The sequence below is a fragment of the Hippoglossus stenolepis genome, chromosome 8 (genome assembly GCF_022539355.2).
Source record: "Hippoglossus stenolepis isolate QCI-W04-F060 chromosome 8, HSTE1.2, whole genome shotgun sequence".
Taxonomy (NCBI): domain Eukaryota; kingdom Metazoa; phylum Chordata; class Actinopteri; order Pleuronectiformes; family Pleuronectidae; genus Hippoglossus; species Hippoglossus stenolepis.
In genome coordinates, this window is record NC_061490.1 from 13807175 (window position 1) to 13829091 (window position 21917).

Below are 21917 nucleotides of genomic sequence, written 5' to 3' on the forward strand. Positions count from 1 at the left end.
CAAAATCAACAAAAATTCAATCCTAGGCAGCCGTTTAGATAATGAATGCATCAGGGCTGATTCAGTGTAAGTCATGTTAGAATCTGATGCTTTTAAAATGCACGATCAGTTTGGTTTCAATGTTAGAGTCAAGACATCTGTCCTGAAGAAATTAAAATGTTGTTTTATGTGATTGTTGCTGTCTGGTCAAGAAAAGGACAGGACGGGAGAGGACAGGACGGGAGAGGACAAAGACAAAAAATGCAGACAAAGACATGGACACCACCTCCTTTGACAGCTATGGTCCACTGCTCAGTGTGAGTTCAACTGCTGACTCCCCTGCAACATAGATGCATCCTCTGAGGATAATGAATGTATAAATATTACAATAATCCATTAAATAGCTGTTCTTTACTACTGTACATTCATATCCTGCACTAAATGGAGCTATGCTTGTGAAATAGTTCAGGCAGTCAACTCCAGCTGCACTGCTCTACTCTGGTCACATGCCTTACCACACCCTTCTAATTTGGCGGAATATTTAAGCTGCGTTTAACATTTCCTATCCCTCCCCTCTGCTTGTCAATGCCTCTGCCACCCTGCGTCAACATTGCTCCATGTTGGGCGGCTGTGGCTGAGGGGTAGATCAGTTGTCCGCCAACCTGAAGGCTGGCAGTTCAATCCCCAGTATTCCCCATCTGCATGCCGAAGTGTCCTTGGGCACCATTGATTCAGCACCTCCACCACCCAAGCATCCACCCACAGGCTCTGACAAGGGGGTTAAAGTTATGTTGTATTTTTGTAAACGTCTAGGGATGAGGTCTGAGCCTGGACACCAAACTCAAAGTTCTGCTGCTGCAGTAAACATTTTAAACATGAGATGTCGGACTGAACTGATATTAACACAGTGCCCACAGTGTGTGTTGGCTATTTACTGACCTTGATTCATTCAGTCCTAGCAAAGTGTGAATAAACTGTTATTCTCAACTGGGAGATCGGCCAATCAAGCCTCAGCGTTCTTCTGTTACACATTGAGCAGTTTCAACACAGCACTTTGGCGATGACACAGGGAAGTTCTATTGATTTACAAATGACCAAAGCACTTTAAAAATATCTGCTTTAGTGAAAGTGAAAGCTTGTCTTGAAAGGTGAGATGTGTCCAGTCAGAAATAGAAGTGAGTAAGCAGCCTGTGACCTCTCTCAGGCTTTTCACAATAAGTGCCACATTATACACCAAAGAGCTGCATGCATCACGGATTGGAAGAAAAACTGTCCTGCCTATGTCTGTGAAATACATGCCCATATATGGCATATGTGAGCATGTGTCCCACAGAGATGATGTCACCAGCCGCTGTAGGGGGCTGGCCTTTAATTTGAAGGCCAGTAATGAGTGGGTGTGTATTTCTCCAAGCCATCAAGTTGGTATGCATTTAGGGGGTGTGGCCCAAAGAGAGATAGACAGGGTATATATTAAATGAAGTGAAACAAAGTTTGAGGAACTACATGTTGCCTAGCGATCACTACATTCAGATAAATAGCTGAGGGGATTTTTTTTTTTTTACTTTGCACAAACTGCTGTGGCTTCCACGTGGATTTAAAGGATCTGGAGAAAAGGCCCAACAGAAAGAGCATTCAGCAGCTGTTTCAGAGCATCAGTGTGACACAGACAGAGAGAGGGAGCAACCAGCAGAGGGAGAAGCAAAGAGACAAAGAGAGGGGAAGAGAGAGAGAGAGAGAGAGAGAGAGAGAGAGAGAGAGAGAGAGAGAGAGAGAGAGAGAGAGAGAGAGAGAGAACAAGACAGAGGAGAAGCTGCTTTTGTTCAAACTTGTCACTGATCACACTGAAGGACTTCCTGTGTCAGCACCATGGGAAAGTCAGGTATGTGGAGGCCAGGTTTTTTTGTACTTTTACTTTGATTGTGCCACTTTGACCCTAAGTTGGAACTTTGTGTGCGTGCGTGCGTGTGTGTCTGCATGCGTGTTTGTTTGTGAGATTTGGGATCTTTAAAAACAACAGAGAGAATTTACAGACCTGCAAATCAAACTTTTTTCTACTTTTACTTTTAATTTCATTTCTTAATTAATAGTGTTTTCCCCATAAGATGTATTTCTTCTCCTGATTCTTTGTGAGGACTCATCTTGCAGCATGCTGAGTAAACCCCTGGCAGCATGGCCGTTTGTATTGTTTCTGTGTGCCTCTATGAATGTGCCTATTGTGTGCGAGCACTCGAGAGATTGTTGGACTTATGAAAAGGCCAGTGAGTGATAGGCACCAGGCAGAGGGGTGGGTGGTGGGTGATGGCGATGACGTTTTCATCTCTCCATCCATCATGTGTCACCGAGTGATAACTCTCTGGTCACCCTGAGGTCAGTCGGTGTTGAGGTGGTGCAGCTCGGGCTTGGACTCTGGAGTCGTGTGCGAGACCTCGTGTTACATCATCGTGTCTCCTCTCTCTCTCTCTCTCTCTCTCTCTCTCTCTCTCTCTCTCTCTCTCTTTCTGACCCCCTGTCCCTGTTCTCTCCGGCCCCCTTCAGCCTCCAAGCAGTTTGCAGGGGAGCTTCTGCAGTGCCACAACGAGTACAGGAACAAGCACCAGGCTCCTCCGCTGAAGATGAGCTCGAAGTTGAGCAGAGAGGCTGCCCGGTGGGTTCACGCACACACAGATTAAATTCGAAACCTAATTACCAGGGAGTGAGCACACCAGTCATTGTCAGACTGCTCTGGGTAACAGTGACAGCTCCAGTCCAGCCTGTCAAATGCAATAACTACAAAATATAAAACACTTTGCTTTGTTTTTTTTTTATTGTGATTACAGGCTGTGTTGACAATCTGTTGCCAGTAATTGCAGCTCTATTGATGTTTCATTCAAATAAGGCTCTAATGAGACTTAATTTTCAGATTGTCTGTATCATTAACTCCAGACAAACTCAGAGAATTACTGAAATGCCAAACGTGTTTAGTACGGACGGAGGCTCTCTCCTTCCTGTATCATTGCGGTAACTGTCTTGCATAATATTCTCTGCTTTCTTTCCATTTCCTGGGGCACGTTTGATGGTGCAAGAGCAGCAGTGAGATGTTAAACAACATCTGGCTATATGAAACCTGATGTTAACATTCAGGGCACAAAAATAAATATGTATTCATTGATGGTTTGTCATGTATTGACAAACAATTGACATGAAGCTACTAACATTAATGATAAAAATCAACACCTCTGTTGATATGGGAGACTTTTCAATATTGTGAATAGTGAAAGGCACATTTTCTTCTACCTCTGTGATGACTGACATTGCTCAAGGCACTATCTTAAATTATTTGATCGTACCTGTTTCCCCCTTCGCTCGGGAGTAAGGCTGAGGCATCATTCGCTTATCGACAGCTTCATGTTTTGGGAATATTTTGTATTTTAATAAAATAAAATAGAAAACTAGATTTAGAACATAATCCAACACGATAAGCAAAGAAGCTCACTGGTACATTTTGTGCTTACACTTTCTGTCATTGAGATATTAACTAACATTCAATTTGTCCATATAAATACTACAGTATGTGAAACTTTTAACCAGTACAAATATCAGTAAGGCACAGTCTGTAGCTTCACTCAACACTGCTACAATAACTTGTGTTTGAAGGGACAAATTATTAATTTGAGGGACACTAATGAAAATTGTGTTTTTGCAAAAGCAGTTTTTGGAGGGAGTGTAGCTGGGCCTACAGCTTGTCACTAGATTCAACTTGAGATGTACTGTTTATCTTGAAGGTGGAGCACAGCACAGTGCAAAGAGATAAAACAAAACCAAAAAAAAGCCATGTCTGAAGAAGTAATGTGACTCATACTGATAATCTGTCCAGTGAAGAAATGAGTTTGCGGCGGTGAAAAGGTGAAAAGACATTTTGAGTTGTTACAACTTTATTTGTCTCTGTCTATAGTTATGCTGAAAGTCTGGCGAGCACACGGATCCTGAAGCACAGCGTGGAGTCCAGCAGAGGGAGTTGTGGAGAGAACCTGGCGTGGGCATCCTATGACCAATCAGGTGTGTTTATAAATACGCACATATATCACCTGAATGTTTATCATGCTGTCCTCACACACTACAGCCACAGTTAAACCCCTGAGATACTCGTATGTTTATAAGACCTATACATGATGCAACATACGTGATAAGACCCAGTCCTCAAGGTAGATGAAATTGAATCTATTGGGCTTAGAGAAGATTCTCATGCTGACTTTCCCACCCTGCAAGTGAACAGCTGGGATCTATTTCCTGTCTACTTCACACTTAACTAGAGAACTCAGACCATGACTCACTGCAAAAAAATGGTAACACAGGATGGTGTGATTCATAAAACTTCTCCTCGAGCAGCACTGGAAATAACATGTATCCTAATGGGATTTCTATCTGCTGGCTGCAGGGTTGTCAGTCTGATTTAATATGTACGACACATGACGATTGTTGTCTAAGTGGAGGTAATGTTTGTCCTGTGCTCGTGCAGGGAAGGATGTGACAGATCGCTGGTATGATGAAGTGAAACAGTACACTTTCAGCCGTCCTGGATTCTCCTCTGGAACAGGTGAGATTCACACACACGGGTGTCCGTCCATCTGTCTCACGTCCTTTCAGATGTCAGTCGGTGGCAAACCTCCTCTGACCAAATGTAAAAGTAACTCAAAATAACTTGACTCGGTAGCAGAATATTCAAAACTTTCATGGACTGTATGTCAATATGGCTTCTGTAAAATCACGATTTAAATAATTTTGATGAATTGATTTGGTGATTGAAGTTCAAGTATTTTTATTAAAAGTCCTTTGTGATAATTAATATGATGGCGAATATCTTTGGATTTTAGACTAAAACTTGGATGAAACAAAACACGTAAATGATTTTCTTTTGCTGACTTTTCAAACCCATTCATCCGCAGAACGGATGGTGGAAATAATTAACTCCTTCAAAGTTTGACTGTTAGTCTGTTGGCAGGATTATGCAAAAACTTGGTGGAAAGATGGGTGTTGGGCCAAAGATGAACCAGTTCTCCTATTGCACAGATCAGGGGACAGATCCAGGAAGTTTTTAATCACTTTCTTTAACATTTTGAGATTTTTTTATTTGTAATAATTTTCTGACAAATCAGGCACATTTTGAGGACTGATATATATGAGTGTGCGCAGTTTGGTGAGGCTCGGTTGTATTAAAGGGGAAGTGGGCCTTGGAGAAGGTGTGGGCTCTATTGAGTGCCATTCTAGTTCAAAGAAAAGTTGTGCTCATCATAACCATGAAACGTCCCTACTCCCTACAATACTTCCCTATTTCGCCAACAGCTTGTATTATACATCTTTTTACTTCTCATGTCCATCATGTCTTCTTGTCGACTCTTAAGTCGTCTAGTTTCTCGTTGTGTCCGTTTCTTGCTCATTTGCACGTTGTCAGTTTCTGTCTCCGTGTCACGTTGACCCACACATGTTGGTATTCTGTTGCTGATGCTACACCTTGGTCAGTGTGTGACTGACTTAGTGACCAGCCATGGAGAAATACCAGGGAAATCACAGTCCTCTATACTGCTCATATACACTCACTTGTTATTCCTGTTCCTCCTTAATTCCTCCAGGTGGTTTCCAACAGGCTCAGACTCCACAGTACATGAGTCTGTTTAATTTAATCACACATGGAACATAACATTCCTCGTATCTCATCCCAGTGATTCACATTGATTGGTGTGGAGTTACATTTAAGCAAAGGAAAGCAGTAAAGTTTAGAGGGAGAAGGACGAGGTTTAGGATTGATGAGTTCAAGACAAATTAACATTCCTTCATCTGTAAATATTTGGAGGAACTTCAGTCTGCGAGCCCTCAGCTTAAAGTTTGTCCTAACAGTTTCTTTCTCACTCCATCCTCTGCTGCCTTTTCCCTGTGTAATCTCTTACTTTTCATGTTTTCTTTCTCTTTTCCCCGTCCACCTGTAGGTCATTTCACAGCAATGGTGTGGAAGAACACTAAAAAGCTGGGTGTGGGTAAGTCCACTGCATCCGACGGTTCTTCCTTCGTGGTGGCGAGATACTTCCCAGCTGGGAACATCACAAACCAGGGACACTTTGAAAACAACGTTCTCCCGGCTAAAACCGCCACTTCATAAAGATGACGAGATCCCAAAGACTTGACTCAAACCCAGAGGGATTTATTCCTTCCTCCAGGAGTGACGTTATCTGCCTGCACTGCTGTGGAGAAGACTCAGGAGGGCAATGGTTGTTGCCTAGTAGATAAACGACACACTCGATACTACAATCGCCTGAAGATTCTAAAAGTAGTAGTACAAAAGTACATGTGTAAGAGGCAGTGTTTGACATTATTAACAACACGTGTAGTGACCGGGTGGACTGTATAATCTTGATGGGCATTTACACTGCATGAGACAGTATTTCCTTCATAAATTGTAGTACTTTAATATATTTCCCACAGTTAAAAACCTCACGGCCTCACATCTGAATCTGTGTAAGAATGGGGACTAATTCAGTGGAAATGCAGGGAACTCACATTTCCATTTAGCTGATTACTCAACAGGCTCGGTTTGTATTTGTGGTGCAGTTACTTGTCAAAACAAAACCCTGCTCATCCAGGATGTGTGTTTCCTTCTTTACTCTAATCCGATTTTTTTTAATAAAGTTTATAGATTGCCAGAAATCAGTTTGGCATCTGTCTATGGATGCTAGTGTTAGAGTTTATGTGTTAGAGTTTCATTTCATACATTTCTCCGTGTTTGCAGGCAAAGTATAACCCTTCCATTGAGAATGACTGAAAAGGAACATTTTAGACAACGTTAAACACTGAGTAATGAGCATGTTTTTCCAAAATTGGTACTAAACGTCTGAATAATTGTGCGAGAGACATAAATCTTCTGAGTCTAAAACACTGGAATGTTTTTCTTTAATATCTGCAGACTGCCTCTGCAAAACAATAAAACACATATGTAATGGTTTAGCTTTACAGTGCAGCCAGTTAGCAATGTTTCTTTGAAAAAAATGTTATTACCACAAAATATAAGCCTTCCCAATCTAACCTCGACACGTGCATATTAAAGCTCCAAACTTTTACTGTATAAATGAAAGGTATTCTGTGTATTCACATCTATTTAGAGTTTGAGAAAAAGAGGAGAAATAAGCATTTGTGTGTTTCTGAGCTGCTTGAAAAGACCTGTTGGCCTTCAGCAGCAACAAAAATATTCATTCACACTGTTTTTTATCAAGTATTTGAGAGTAACGGCAGATTTCCAGTTATTCAGTTCTGTTTTAAGTAAAGAACATTTGAAGTAATTAGTATATTTTGTATGAGGGAGGATTGTCCTGTTCGACCGGGTTCTTTCTGTGAAGAGTTTATAAGTTCTCCCTGTCTCTGCGTGGGTTCCTCCCACAGACCAATTCTGTGCTAACCGGGGTTAGGTTACTGGGAAAATCTGAATTGGCTGTAGGTGTGAATGGTTGTTTGTCTCTGTTTGACCCTGTGATACACTGGTGACCTGTTCAGGTTGAACCCCGCCTCTCGCTCAAAGTCAGCTGCGATTGGCTCCAGCTCTCTCTGCGGCCCTCAAAGAATAAGCGGTACAGATAGATTTGGATGTGGATCATCATTCTGTGACCATTTACTTGGCGAACTAGCAAAAACAAGGAAATGAAATAAATCTCAATTTATTGTATGCCTTGTGAATTTGCATAAAGTTAAAAAGTGTGCTACACCTAATGTTCAGATCATCTCTCTTCAGTAAATTCAATATCATGGTGAAGTCCCAGTCCACGTTGGAACAGATTTTATTTAGCAGATATTGGGGGATGCAACATACAGTAGCAGCGATACAGAAGAGTCAGTGGCATTTAGGCTTTATAGGCTGGAAGAAGAAGAGGGGCCGGATTCAGAGTGCTCTCCACTCACATGGTCAGCTCCTACAAGGGGAGAAGGAAGAAAAAGATCAATTCAGAAAAATGAAACTGTGAAAAATAAAAACTAGTAAAGAAGATTGTTTCTGCATTTCCTTTATGTGCCAGTGTCTTCGCTGCTGTTGAATAAAACAGAAGATATCACACTGCCTAAATTAAGTGCCAGGGATGCTCAGAACAAGAGGCTGTGTTTTATTACGACTTTTACCAGTGATCTTTTACAGCCCCAGCAGTGATCTCAGTGTGAGTTATGACTGCCACCTAGTGTACAAAAAACAGCACTGATGACCTCCGGAGCTGTAGAGGTTGCTCAGTTACTGGGGAGAAATTGTACTTGCATTTGTCCTGGGCTCATTCTTCTCTACCACCCCTCAACACACCAGCCCCGCCCCATCCCATCCTCGTCATTGCACCCCCTCGCTCACTGGCGATGACTCATTTATTTATGCCCTCCTTCTACTTTCTTCCGCTCCCTCCTTCCTTCTCACCATGATAGCATTCACAATGTCATTCTTGTTGTGTTTCAGCGCACGGACGGCCTTGGCCCGTGACACATTGGCCTGAGCCATCACCAGCTCAATGTCCCTCTGCTCAAGACCTCCCTCGTCCACCTGATGCATTATAGGAAAGAAAAAGACAGAGAAAGAGAAAGATGGATAAAGTTAACAACCGAATGAAAGATTTTACAGAGAACTACAGCATCGTGTAAGTTTCAACAGTACCTCCTCCTCCTCCTCTTCACTCTCTTCCTTGATGGTGAGGCTGGGTGGGACAGGCGGGGCCAAGGGAGAGGAGGTCACAGGCACCTTGAATTTCTCCGCAGCTGCTTTGTGAGCCTGCTGAGACAGGTCCTCGATCTGAGAGGAGAGGAGAGGTAGGGCATGTAAATGTAATGATTGTTAAATAATGAAGAATGAAAGAAAGAAAGAAAGAAAGAAAGACTTACCTTAGCCTCTCCAAACACAATGTAAATGTCTGATGCAGGGCTTTTGAATACATCTGGTTTGCTGATGACAAACAGGATACTCTTGGACTTCCTTATAGTGATTCTGGTCACACCGTGGACTGGCTTAAGACCCAGTTTAGACATGGCCTGCATCCACATACAGCAGCATGTAGAGTGAGAAAGAAAGACAACATAGAAACAAAATGAAAACTGGCATCATAACATAATTAAACTATTTCTTTTATAATAATACTTAATATTTGCAATGTCTCAATTTGCATACCTCCACATTTACATTTCCTTTTTTGATTGCATTCATACGAAGAAGTATGACGGACACTCCTCACTCTCGAGGGTCATCTTGGCTACAGAGTGAGCGGGGAGTGACCACCAACATATTTTCAAAATTCTGAAAATTGCGTCAGATGAGGGGGGCGCATACAAGAAAGTAAATCTTCATTTTAAGTCAAGCGTGCAAACACTGAAAAAGGAAAATTGTTTACCAACCTTAAAACATTACTTCAACTTGTAACACACAAATGAAGCTTTTCAAATTAAATTTCTCTTAATTATGTTACTATAACGTATAACTTTAAGTTGAACAAACTGTTCATTTGTGAGTTAGAAATTGAAATAAATTTTGAAGTCGGTCCAACAATTTTTTCAGTGAAGCAGATATTTTGGCAGGCAAAAAATTGCAGTCACATGTCCAGTGAGTGCAAAACCGCTTCTGTTTACCGCTGTGATTTTACTGCGCACGTAGTGTGCAACATGTGAGTGTCCTGACCTGAGAACCCAATTTGAAACACAGTCAACTCTGATCACTTTATTCATGTACAGGCTGTAATCTGACCTTGCGAGCCTTCTTCTCACTGCGGCTCTGCTTCGGTCTGTTCAGCCCTTCATCTGCAGAGGAGAGAGACTGAAGGAAGAACATTGAATATTAGTCACCTTATTACTTCACAGTAATAATATCTATTTTCATATTTCAGTTCTGCCAAAGGCCGATTTAGCTGATTAAGTGAGATGAGAAAAAATGTATCTTACATCCAGTAAGGTTTCCTACAAAGCAAGGTTGTACATTGCTATATTGCTGTTGCAGGTAATTGAGTTTTCTCTTGCATACACAAGAAGCTATGTGTTTTATGTTTATAGCAAATGTAGAAACAGGAGTTTAATTAATGATAAGTCAAGAATAAAAGCACTACTGCCAATGTTAAGACTAATACCTAAAGATTCTTATTTTTGTTTTCATTTCCTCATGATTGAAGTGTTAAGATCGTGAGGCCATAAAGTAAAACAAGTTATAGATTTAAATAGTCAGTTTTACTCATGTTCTCCATGTTTCCCACAGCATGAACAAACTCACGTGGTGCTCCAATGGTCTCCGTGGCTCTGGCTCCTCTAACTCAGGCACCGACCCCTCACTCTCAGACTCATTACATGAAGCCATGATGGAACCTGCACACACACATATTCAGGACACGTACAAACACATGTATGTTAGGCGTGTCACATTCTTGGTGCCATAGAAACTAATCACCATAGCAGAAGTAATGAGGTTATAAGTGAGTCTATCTCATTAGTGCAATGCTGATGAGGAGTGTTCATTATAAAATCCAAAAGCTAATCTAAGCAACACCAGGGGATAGGATTAGTTTATGGGGAAAAAATTGAATTAAAACTTCATGCTATGTGATTTTACATTTCATGCCTTGATTTTGATGGAAATTATTATTATGATTATTATGATTATTAAGAAAATCTATCATTGAAATTATATAAAGTAGGGAATGTTTCTTGTGACGTTATCTGTCAGGAAAATACTGGTTAGGACATTTTGTCCTGTGTGATAAATTCATATTCAAACATATCTAAGAGTAACCGAGAGCACAAAGCTGGAAACAGGCCACGAGAGAAGGGTGGAGTGTGCAACAGAAAGCAGAGAGGATTTTTAGGGGATTTCTGAGTCCCACATCATCCCCACAACTCACAATTGTTTTTGAAGGATATGTCGAGCTCTTTAGAAAGCTTGTGGCTGTGGTTAATGGGACAGCCCGACTCTCTGTCGGTCATTTGGTGGGCAGAGAAAGGTTGTATTTCCCGTTGGTTGGATGGACCGGACTCGTTCTGCAACAATCCATTTCTGTTTCCTGCGACTCCTCTGGGCTGGGATCTGTGACCACGTCGGGGCAGCCCGCCGTCCTCCTCACTGTCTGTCTCCTCCTCAGCCAAACTGGGACCTTCCAGAGGACACATTAATTGATCACATTTATATTAGGACACATTTGTGGGACCAATAAAGGAATCTTAATCCTAATCTTAATTCAGTAACCCCCATGTATTGTGCTGTGATATAGATCACTTCTGGACTCACCTCTGCACCTGTCTTGTGTGCTCCATGTGCGACCCTTCTTGGTTTGTTTGTGAGACTGGGTGTTGAGATTAGCCAGAGAATGTGAAAAGGATGGAGACTGGAGACAGGAAATAGAGTCTCGAACAGAGACCGAATCTTGAGCCCCTGGAAAGGATGATTCCTGGGTCGGCCGGGACAGGCTTAACGGCATAAGAGTGGAGTACGAGGGTGAGGAGACAATTGTGGCAGATGTAGCAGATGAAGGGATTACAACGGCGACCTCTTGGAGATTGCTGTTAGGAAGAAATTTGGAATTAGGGGCTTGTTGTTTTGGTGGGGAGGTAGAGCAGTGGGTAGCGGGGGTGTTACACATGGACAGTGAAGACCGAAGCTGGGCTGAGGAGACGGGCTGGGATTCCTGCACAGGTGTGGAAAGATCATCCTCTGGCCCTGTTGAGCCACCAGGTAGAGGGGAGGAGGAGGAATCTGGAGATGCTGAGGAGGGACATGGGGTCAGACAGCCTGATGGGGTATCCTGGATGAGTGGGCTGGGGCCAGTATCTATGTTGTTGTCATTAATGTCTACTGCAATCCCTCTCGGACTATCAGATAATGGTCTGTTGTCAAGTACTTCTTGGTCCACTGCCACCACAACATTGAGGTTGTCTGGAGTATGTGTGGCAGATTTGCAGTATCCAAAGCTAGGACTTGGATCAGGACTGGGGCTGTTATCCCTCTTCATCTGGGATCTAGATTCGGCTTTATCTGCACCCGACGTCCACGATAATGATTTGTTGTTCGCTTTCTGATCTTTCTTAGTTTTAGAATTGTCTGTGATTCCTCTTGACCGTACATCGGCTGTGGGTTTTAATGGATCATCATTCTTTGGGTCATCAACAGATTCGGGGCTAGAGTCAGCATGACCGGCTCTCTGTGACGCTCTGTGTTTGTTCTGCCTCCCTCTCCTACCTTTCTTAGCAGCGACTGGTTTATCTGTGCAAAGTCCCCCCTTAGGGGTGTGACATGAAAAGTGCTCTGGTCTGTTCTGTACAGGAGAATTTTTTCTTTCTGCTTTGTTCTCCTTTTCTTTCTCTTCACCTCCCTCTTTCCCATTTTCTTCCTCATCATCTACCCCTGAGTGACGAACAACACCTTGCTGTCCTTGGAAGTCATCTTTGGTCTTTGGTTCATCAACAAGTCTGTCAGTGACAATATCTTTATTTTGGCCATCAGTCTGAGCCTTCATAATCTCAGGTTCTGGCGGAGATCCAGTATTTTCCACCTTGTCTTTACCAGCTCTACCTGATCTGGATTCATTAGATTTACATTTAGGAGTAAAGGAGCCAAAAGATCCACGGAGCAGAGAAAATGCTGGATTACTCTCTGGGGTGATTGTCTGACACTCTGGACGAGTAGGACGTCTTGGCTTATCAAGATGTCCTACAGCTGCAGCTGGCTCCATGTGAGACCTGGACACTTTCTTTGAGGACGGTGCCTGATTTGTGTCTGATGTTTGGTTTATTGATTCTTGCTCCTCATCAGTAATCGTGTCAGGAACCTGAGGCGGCATCTCTTCAAGTGGAATATTTGACTCTCTAGCACTGACGCTCACACTCTGGGGTCTCACCTCCTCTGATAGAGCATTCAAACTTCCACACACGGCTCCTTCCAAGGATTCAAAGGCAGAGTCGTTGTTTCTATTCGAATTCATCCAAGTGTCTTGAGTTTTTGTGTCTGCGTTATCTCCATCATGGTCTGTATTCAGATTACTGACATCGTCCTCTGGGAACCTGGAGCTTCCATCCTCTCCCCCTCCTGCTTCTGAGATCTCCTCAATTGACTTCCAACAGGCCAAGTTGGACACAGAAGCTACCTCTTCTACCAGTTCCTCATCTGCCATCCGGTCCCTCCTTCCACACAGACTGTTGTTATCGTCCTCATCCACAACAGAACCCAGATTATTGTCATAATTTGTATATACTTCACTGCTCATGTCGGGAACTACAGCCATCTGTGTGCTTTGGCCCGCTGTGTCACACATGAGCAGACTTTCTGCCTCTAAGTCGTACCTCTTCTCCAGAGACTGTCCTGCTCCCCAGACACCAAACTCAGCCCCTGAGCTTAATCCTAGACCTAATCCTAAACCAATCCTATTATCACACCACACCCCAGATACAGGACCCACCTCCCTGCTTGTGTCTGTTTCTGAGTTTTCCCTTTTGGGTGAAATGGCAATGGGAGAGTGTGGAGATCCAACGGCTCCGAGCACCCCCTCGTCAGTACTCAGGGTGTTTTCCCTCAGGTTCTCCTGGGCAGAGTCACCAGGACAGTGTTCAGGGGTCAGGGCCAGATTATCAGCAAGTTCAGAGATGACAGAAACAGGGATGTTACTGGGGTTAGAACTAGGGTCCTTGGGGCAGGACAGAAGAAGAACACCTTTATTTAAGTCATTGGTGGCGGTGGCCATGTTAAGAGAGGGACCAGAATCGGTATTTCTACTCTCTACAGTCTTGGACTCTGCTGAGGAGTTCCCATTCTTCTTGTCAAGCTCAATGTCAGACTCCCTGTGAATACTGGGCCTACACATGGCCTCTGCCCCTCTGGCCACATCAGATTTATTGGAGAAAGACTTTGATAACACAAGTCTTGTTACTCCAACTGTCCTCTGACTTTCTGGCTGATGTTGACGAGGCTTGATGAGCAATTTGAAAGAGTCCCTTTCTGGTTCTTCAGTGGAATCATCCACAGAATAATCACTGCTCTGTTTCAAATCAGTATCTTTCATGTGGGGATTTGCCTCTGCCAATTCTTCCATAGGAACCGAACTGTTAAGATCCGTTGTCTCCTCTGTGGAAGGGGCAGAAGGAGGAGAGGTGGTGAAGTCATCAGCAGGGTCAGGAGGAGCATGAATGACGACAGGAGCGGTGGAAGGGTTAACATGAGGGCTGTCTGACTCATCACGAGGGTTAGGGTTAGAGGACTCGGGTTGACAAGATAGTGTTTGATGATCCTCTGGTTTTACTGTGCTCACGTTGATGTGCAACGTTTTTGTTTGACCTATTCCAATGGTTGTTTGTTCAGGGTCGGAAGGAGGTTCACAAGGTTTAGGTTCCTCTAGAGGGTTGGGTTTTATATTGTTGTTTCTGGGTTGGGCAGCAATGGCTTCAGAAAGACAGGAGGTTTCAGGATGATCCACTGTTTTGTCTGTGCTCAGTTGTGTGTGCAAAGGTTCCGCTGGATCTGTTCCAGTGGTAGGTCCCTGTTCAGGTTGTGTTTCTATGTCATCAATTGGTGGGGGTTCGAGTGATTGTGCGTGTCTCTCAGTGCTGTATAGACGTTCGTCTTCTTCCCCATTATAGGAGGCAGAATCTAAGGAGTCATCAGTATCATCTTGAAAGCAGAATGATTCGTTCAACCCCTCATTGATAGATGTCTCTGAGAGTGAGTGAAGGAACGATGCTGAGCTGTCCTCACCTGTAGGATCCTCCACTGCTTTGTTATCAAACTCCACCTCATCAATATCTTCCGGCTCCTTTTCTTCCACCTCCTCCACCACTTTCACCTCCACTTTAGCCTCCTCGCCTTCCTTATCAATGTCCTCATCTGCATTGATTTCATCACCGTCGACAGCACCATTAGCATTGCCATCATCATCATAATCATAATCATCATCCTCTTCATCATCGTCCTCGTCATCATCTTCAACATCTGCCTCCTCCTCTCCTGCTGCATACGCATCAAAATCCTTTGCTTCATCTCTGTTGTGAACCTCTCCTACGTCATTCTCTTCCTCTGTGGGGAAGAGGGTGATTTCCATTGAATCAGCCTTAAAGATGAGGCTAGTGTGGAGGGGAAAGGAGATGAGAGAGGCAGGGATCATCCTTTCCTCCTCTGGCATATCATCAGAACAGGCTGCCTGGGTGAGTATGAAAGAACTGGTGCCGAGCCGGTCAAATGCTCCGTGACAGAAGGCATCCAGTGGGGTGAGAGGTGAGTCAGGGCTAAGGCTAGATGAGGCCATGGTCATGTCAGGAGTCAAGGCAGTGGAGGGTAGGTGTGACTGGTCATCCATCTGTCCATAATGTTCCTCTGATAGACATGCTTCCAGTTGCAGTTTCAGACCTTTCTGCATAGGTCTAGAGTACTCTACTCTCCCTGAACTAGCCTCCTCCAGTGGACAGAGTGAGCTCTCAGACTCTCCTCCATCCTCCTGCGAGTCACTGCTACGGCTGCTACTGCTCCTTAGAGGGGACGTATTCTCAGTCACCCAGCATGGACGACAACTTTCGCTGGGAATCTGGATCCCTTCCCCTTTTAGAGCCTCTTCCTCCTCAAGGATCACTGTCCCCGTTATGCCTATCCGAGAATTCAGGCCAAAATCCTCAGGGCGATACAGGCTGATGTCCCCCACCCTTTCCTCCTCACGCTCTGCTCCCAATTGTACCTTCTCCTCCCCGACTACATCTCCTATTTCTGATAAGGAGCTTACAAAGCAAGCAGGGGCCTCCTGAGCTTCTTCTGGGAGGAGCAGATTGGGAGAAGTGGAGGGGGAAGTGGAAGATGTGTAAGAGGAGGTCCAGCTGCCTCCCTCTGCTGTGATATATGAGCCGGAGGGAGAGGTGAGGGGGGAACAGAGGTCCTCGCTGTCTGATGGAGAACTAGGGGAGAGCGGGCTGGCTGGAGAGCCAGGATATGAATGATGTTTAAGGTGCAAAGAGCGGGAAGCCATCTTGATTGGTGTTGAAGGAGCGGTATAATACAGGTCAGGGTCAAGAGTTGAGGGCATGCCCACTCTAAGAGGGTCAACAGCATAGGCTGGTTCAGAAAAGGACAAAGCAACTGGACAGGCCAGCTCAGAAAAAGAGAGGGAAGGCACTTCATTTTCAGAGAAGGTTAAAACCTCTTCCTGGTTGTCCATCAAACTGACATTGGTTGTGACAGGCTCTGACGGGGATGAGGAAGGTACCAAAGGCTTGTGAAAAGGGGAGGGTTGTTTGGTTGGGGGCTGCACAGGGTCTTTTTGCTGATCTTGCCGTTTCTGAGGGGCTTGGCTTTCGTCTCTGCTGGTTTCCAGCTGGGTCTCTGCTTGTGCCTGAGGAGCTGAACAGCTTGGGACAGCTGACAAAGGGATCGTCTGACCAACCTGCTTAACCAGGGGTTTCCCTTTCTGAGTCTCTGTTGCTTTGAGCAGTGTCTCTTGACCCATCACCACCCTTGTGTCCATGGTTTGTGGCTCTTGATAATCACTCTCCACCTCAGAACCAGTCAGGACCTGGGAATAACACATTATACATTCATATTAAAGTATGGTAGCACTATGGTCTGCTGTAAAATTGCAAATATGCTCATACACACATAAAACAAACCTTGATTCTCTCCATCTTAACAGGGACGTGGCGTCCACATGGTCCATGACCACCTAATTTCCCAGACAATCTGGGCGTGGTGGTGTTACGATGGTCAGAGCCTTCAGGCTGGGGTCTCGTAGACCCAGAGGAGCTGGGTGTTGCATGAAATAGTCGTGGACCAAATGGAGAGGTGCATGCTGGGAGTAGCTTCTGAGGAGTGCTGGGAGAAGGACTGGAACCACTATCACTAGGAGAAGAGCCACTGTCAGAAGGGGTGGAGTCAGTCGACGGATGTCTGGTCATGTCTGAAAAACAAAAACAAAAATTGATTGTTCAAATTGAGGGAAGGAGCATTTGCATCAAAACCTTAATATAAGGGGACAAATGGGTCAATTCATTTATGATCAATTTAAACTGAACAAGTTTTCATCTCCTTTAGTGCACAAAGCTCTGTGTGTCACTCAAACACTGCAAATACCTTCATAATGACTATTAGCAGGTTGGTTCAGATTTTTTTGGATTAAATAATCCTTTGTGCACTGGCCCACTATAGGCAGGACTCAAAACTTGGAAGTGAAGAACAATACCTCTCTGCATACCCTACTGCATCTTTCTTTTCCCCTCAGAGTTTCACTGTCCATCCTTCTCTTTCCACATGAACATGCACAATCGCACAACTGGCCAGAGGCAAAAGGAACCTCTCTACGTTCTCTGTCCTCTTGTCCTTCTAATGTAAACCACAACTGTCATAAGGAATAGAGTAAATCCTAAAATGACTGAATGAAATTGGGTCAGGGGTACATCGAGGGAGCGTTGTCAAGGAAGGGAAAGCAAATGAAAGGGAGAAAATGGGGATGAAAGACTGTTTTCTCCATTTGTTTCAGTTCCACTTATGATTTTGAATAAATGATGTTATGTCGGATTGATTACAATAACACAACACTATGTATTCATGTGATATACGCTTCTTTCTCCAGGCTTTGACACAGGGAGGGAACAGAACCTTCATTTTCTCTCTTAACTGGGCCATCGCCACGGTGACCTCAGTCCACATGCTGATTGGCCATTATAACACACAAGTGGCTCAGCTTGGTGCCAGCCACAAACACACACACACATTTTCTCTACCAGGAACTCAGTCATCAATTACTAATCCACTCTCTGTTCCTGTCTCTCATTCCTTCAGAATGTCTTTTTCTCTCTCTCTCTCTCTCTCTCTCTCTCTCTCTCTCTCTCTCTCTCTCTCTCGTCTCTCTCTCTCTCTCCTTGTTTCACTTTTTATCTTGGAATTTGTTTCCTTCTCTCGTTTCCATTTTTTTTTGTTCTCTGCCAGTAGCAGATCTCCTTTTTGCGTCTCCTCCCTCGCTGCTCCTCAGCCCTGCCTGCGATGGTGGTGGTGGATGCAAGCATCAGCACTTAGCAGCCCTGCCTGATCACCGCCCCAATAACAAGCTCTAGGTGTGTTTGTGTGTGTGCTGAGTCATGCCTCAGAGAATGAAAACTGCCACTAATCAGAGAGATGCTCGGATAAACCTTGCGTGCACAAACTCCATCTCCCACAAACACCTTATAGCACAGTACAATGTGGAAAGAATGGGTATTTGCAATGTGCTTGTTTCCTCTTGCAGAACCTTATTTAAAAGGTAACACATGTAATGAACAGATTTAGAAATACTTCTTACCCTTAAATGCTAGGAATTGGGATCAAACTGCATCATGTGGGAACTGCTGTTCTGCTCGGCTTATAAATAAACCAGTGATACGTATTATGTCTGTGAGCATACAGTAAATGTCAGCCTCTGTCTCTTAGCCGCAGATGCTGCAGATAGTCTGAGCACACCCTCCTCTCTTTTCCTCCCTGGCCCAGCCTTGGAGTCTCCTCTGGGGGGAACGCGGTGAAACTGAGCACCAGGCTTTCTGTAGCAGGAGTAGGCCGCAGCAAGCCGAGCAGTCTGGAGCTGCGTCACAGAGGCTGCAGCGCTGTCAGCCCCAACAGGGAGCATCCATTTCAGCCTCTGCTCACACTGTGTGATAAATAAGAGACAACCCGACAGTCTCATATTCTTCTTTGTCTTCCTCCATCTGCCTCTCCTCTTCATTAGTCACAATCTCTATAACCTCTCCTTTCTCCATCAACGATGTGCCAGAACACAAGTTTTACAGAGGATGAGACAATTTTCTCTCGTCCCTCCTCTGCGAGGATTCAGGCCAGAGAAGCTTAAAATAATTTCAAGCCTAAGAACAGATCAGGGCAATGATTCATTTCAATCTTAAAAACCTGCTTCAGGCAGAGAAGAGGCAGGGAGCTCTCTTAATAACAGGTTATCCATCATAGCTGTCAGGTGTTCACAATACTATACAGTGTACTAACACATGACGGAAAAACTGTCGGTGAAACAGAACTCACAACACTTGACTCCAATTAGGACTTTGTCACTGGCTGCTTTTGACTCAAACGAATAAATCCTGACCCTCCAATCTCTCACACAAACCTAACATCAACTATTGAATACATACTCGTGATTTCACAACTGCAGACGCATACCAGCAATATCTGACAATAACCTAAAGAAATTGGAAATATAAATGACAGAGGCTCTAACTTGTGCGGTTGTGTTTGTGTGCTCTGCCATGCTGCTGTGTCATGTTCCTGCAGAGGCTGGGGGAAGGGAGGAGCCACTCTACACTGTCCGTACAGCTTGTAAAACTGATGGACGGATGTGGATGTGGATGCAGATGGGGCAGCACGGGGGCTTTTAGGAGGGACAGGGTTAAGTAGGCCGGGGTTAGGGTAGGGGGGGGAAGACAGGGCTGGGATTCTGACGACACTTGTCGGTTGCGCAGATATTTTTGGTGCATTTTAGACAGGAGATTGTTTGTTAATTGGGATTTAGTATTGAGGAGAGCATAGAGGTGCAGTGGGAGTTGACAGCTTTGGGGTGGAGGCTGCTAATCTGGAGTGTGGGGGGGGGGCAACATGCGATTTAGTGAGGAGGCAAACATGCAGCTGAATCACAGCTCACTCCCTGCACATGTCAACAGACATGTGGGAATTCAACTGATAGTTCTCCACATATCAGGTTAAAGCAGAATATAACAGTCTCTACACCTCCAGTGGCCTAGAATATGAGCCATGCTTTCTCCCTCCCCCCCTCCCTGCCACAGACACTGTAACACTATCAGCTCGCTCTACACAAGTTTATTCTCTATTCCCAATCATGCCCTAGATTCTGTCTTCAAAAATACACATCTGCTCACTTCCCCCCTTCTCCATCCCTAACCCCAGATGTCCTACCTGGTCCAGGGAGCCCTGTCTCCTCAGCTCCCTGCTCTGGATGCTTGTCAGCAGGGGCAGATCTGCGAGTGCTCTCCCCCGGCATGTTTCTTGCTGGCTCTGATGCAACAATAAACCATAGAGCCGGAAAGGACAAGGTGAACGGGGAGAGGGAGTGAGAGAGAGAGTGAGAGAGAGAGAGAGAGAACAGAAGAAAGGAGGGGAGGGGTTGAGTGGGGGGTAGGACCTGAATGCTCAGCGACCCAACATTCAGAGCTTTCCTGCAGCACGTGTCTGTCTGTGTGTGTGTGTGTGTGTGAGAGAGAGGCAGAATGAGACAGACAGACAGAAAGAGGGAGAGTGAGGAGATGGGAGTGTGTGTTCGCTGCTCTGTCGCTGTGGTGCAGCACAATGATGCTGCTGCTGCTGTGGGCGTGTGTTTTTACAGCCTCATGATCCAGCTCATCTGAATATGTGTGTGTGTGTGTGTAACAACTGAGAGAGAGCTGCAGTGCTCTCTCTTGATGCCCAGTTCCTTCTCTCCTCCCCTCCTCCCCTCCTCCCTTCCTCCCTGTATCTCTCTCCTTTTCCTCTGCCCCACCTCCTTCTCTCCCAGCCAAGCAATGACTGGATCTTGGGAGATGATGTCAGCAGATTTCTACCGACTCTCGTCAGTGCTGCCGTCAACCTTGGAGGATATTGAGGGTACTGCAAAAACAAGAGGGGGACAGAACAATCAAGGAGATGACACTGATTCAAGGAAAACCAAACGAAACAGGGGGGGAAACTTAAAAAACAGAGGGTCAAAAGGGCAGACGTGAAACCTAATAGTGTATGCTGCTAATTATTCCATGTGCTTCCTGCTCTGATTGCATCCCAGAGGAGTGGACGAGAAGACATGTCCCCGAGGGCAGCTAGAGCATCTGTTTCTGCTCTCCGTCTTGGCAACCTCTCCAGCAGCACTCTTACTTGTTCTCCTCTTCTTCTCTCTCTCTCTCGTTTTAAAGATAACAAGTGAGGACGAAAAAGAATGGAAATAGAAAGTTATGGAGGGGGCGGCAGCACCGAGGCAAATCAGCAGCCGGGGTAGTTTCCATGACAACCCAAAACGTCCCTTTTAAGAGTGCCAGCTCAGCAGAAGTGATGCTGATTTGCTGGATGATGTTTCATGGTCTCTGTGTTGATGTCAACAAATGTGGCTGTTGATAAGCTCACAGATTATGAAAGAGTTCTCAGTTCATATTATCCTCTCAGGTTGTGGGTGTGCACAGCAGCACTCCACCAGGTATTAGACAGGGGCAGAGTAGGAACATGTTGAATGTAGTCCACCAATACTGAATGGCAAACTGTTTGACATCTGCCACGGAAGTTGTGTTTTCAGCCGTGTCCATTTGTTGGTTTGTATTTTTGTTTGTTTGTTAGCAGGATTATGCAAAAACAACTGAACCGATTTCCATTCAATTTTAAAAGGGGGGGCCATGACCCAAGGAAGAACCCAGGGATGGATCAATTAAATGTTTTTCACTTTCTTTAACATTCAGAAATCCAGCATATCGAGGGGTCTAAACTGTGTGTGTGTTTGTGTGTGTGTGTGTTACTTGGTGCAGATCCAAATAAAAATCCAGATCTAGTGGATTTAACTGTGGTTTCATAATGGGACTGTTGCTCCTTGGTGGAGGTAATCGCTGCTTTTCGGTCTAGTTTGAATCATAAAGTAAAAGTTTCTTCCTTTGAGGTGTTGGGGAATATTTTCACAGGAAGAGTTTCCTTTACTTTCCATTATGAGTATTTCTATATTCTCATTTACTTTTTTTTTTTTACATCATCTTCTTTACCAAGATGTGTCTTTAGTCTGCGCTGGAAGATGTGTAGACTTCCTGCTGTCAATGGGGAGCTGGTTCCACCATTTAGGAGACATGACATCATCAGTCGTGATTTTGTTGAGTGGCTAGCTCGCAGTGAGGGAGCAGCAAGCCGATTTCTGTCATGAGTCCATGCATTGATCCATTAACCCCTGAACATATGGACGAATGGGGCACCAAGCATCTGCATCACAGGATGTTTTATCCGAATAACTAATGTTGGTGTCTGA

General features: G+C 44.6%; 2 protein-coding genes across 2 annotated transcripts; one reads left to right on the forward strand and one right to left on the reverse strand.

Annotated features, from left to right (window-relative positions):
• The first annotated feature begins 1463 nt into the window (after positions 1–1463).
• On the forward strand, positions 1464–6880 carry glipr2l (GLI pathogenesis-related 2, like). Its single transcript, XM_035163696.2, has 5 exons — positions 1464–1858; positions 2515–2623; positions 3911–4014; positions 4475–4552; positions 5940–6880. Exons 1-5 carry the CDS (start codon positions 1846–1848, stop codon positions 6107–6109), a joined length of 474 nt encoding a protein of 157 aa, XP_035019587.1. The 5' UTR covers positions 1464–1845; the 3' UTR covers positions 6110–6880.
• An 866-nt stretch (positions 6881–7746) lies between these two features.
• Positions 7747–20236, reverse strand: nacad (NAC alpha domain containing). Its single transcript, XM_035163695.2, has 10 exons — positions 19847–20236; positions 16570–16856; positions 11225–16475; positions 10842–11090; positions 10217–10308; positions 9701–9769; positions 8848–8994; positions 8624–8758; positions 8390–8512; positions 7747–7907 (listed from the first exon to the last, which is right to left on the reverse strand). Exons 1-10 carry the CDS (start codon positions 19929–19931, stop codon positions 7893–7895), a joined length of 6453 nt encoding a protein of 2150 aa, XP_035019586.2. The 5' UTR covers positions 19932–20236; the 3' UTR covers positions 7747–7892.
• Positions 20237–21917: the final 1681 nt, after the last annotated feature.

Coding starts and splice junctions, on each gene's coding strand:
- glipr2l (XM_035163696.2), top strand. Junction 2,624..3,910: donor TTGAGCAGAGAGGCTGCCCG/GTGGGTTCACGC, acceptor CTCTGTCTATAG/TTATGCTGAAAGTCTGGCGA. Junction 4,015..4,474: donor GGCATCCTATGACCAATCAG/GTGTGTTTATAA, acceptor GTGCTCGTGCAG/GGAAGGATGTGACAGATCGC.
- nacad (XM_035163695.2), bottom strand. CDS start 19,931: ATGCCGGGGGAGAGCACTCGCAGATCTGCCCCTGCTGACAAGCATCCA. Junction 9,770..10,216: donor GGAGACCATTGGAGCACCAC/GTGAGTTTGTTC, acceptor TTCTTCCTTCAG/TCTCTCTCCTCTGCAGATGA. Junction 8,995..9,700: donor GTGAGAAGAAGGCTCGCAAG/GTCAGATTACAG, acceptor ATGTGGATGCAG/GCCATGTCTAAACTGGGTCT.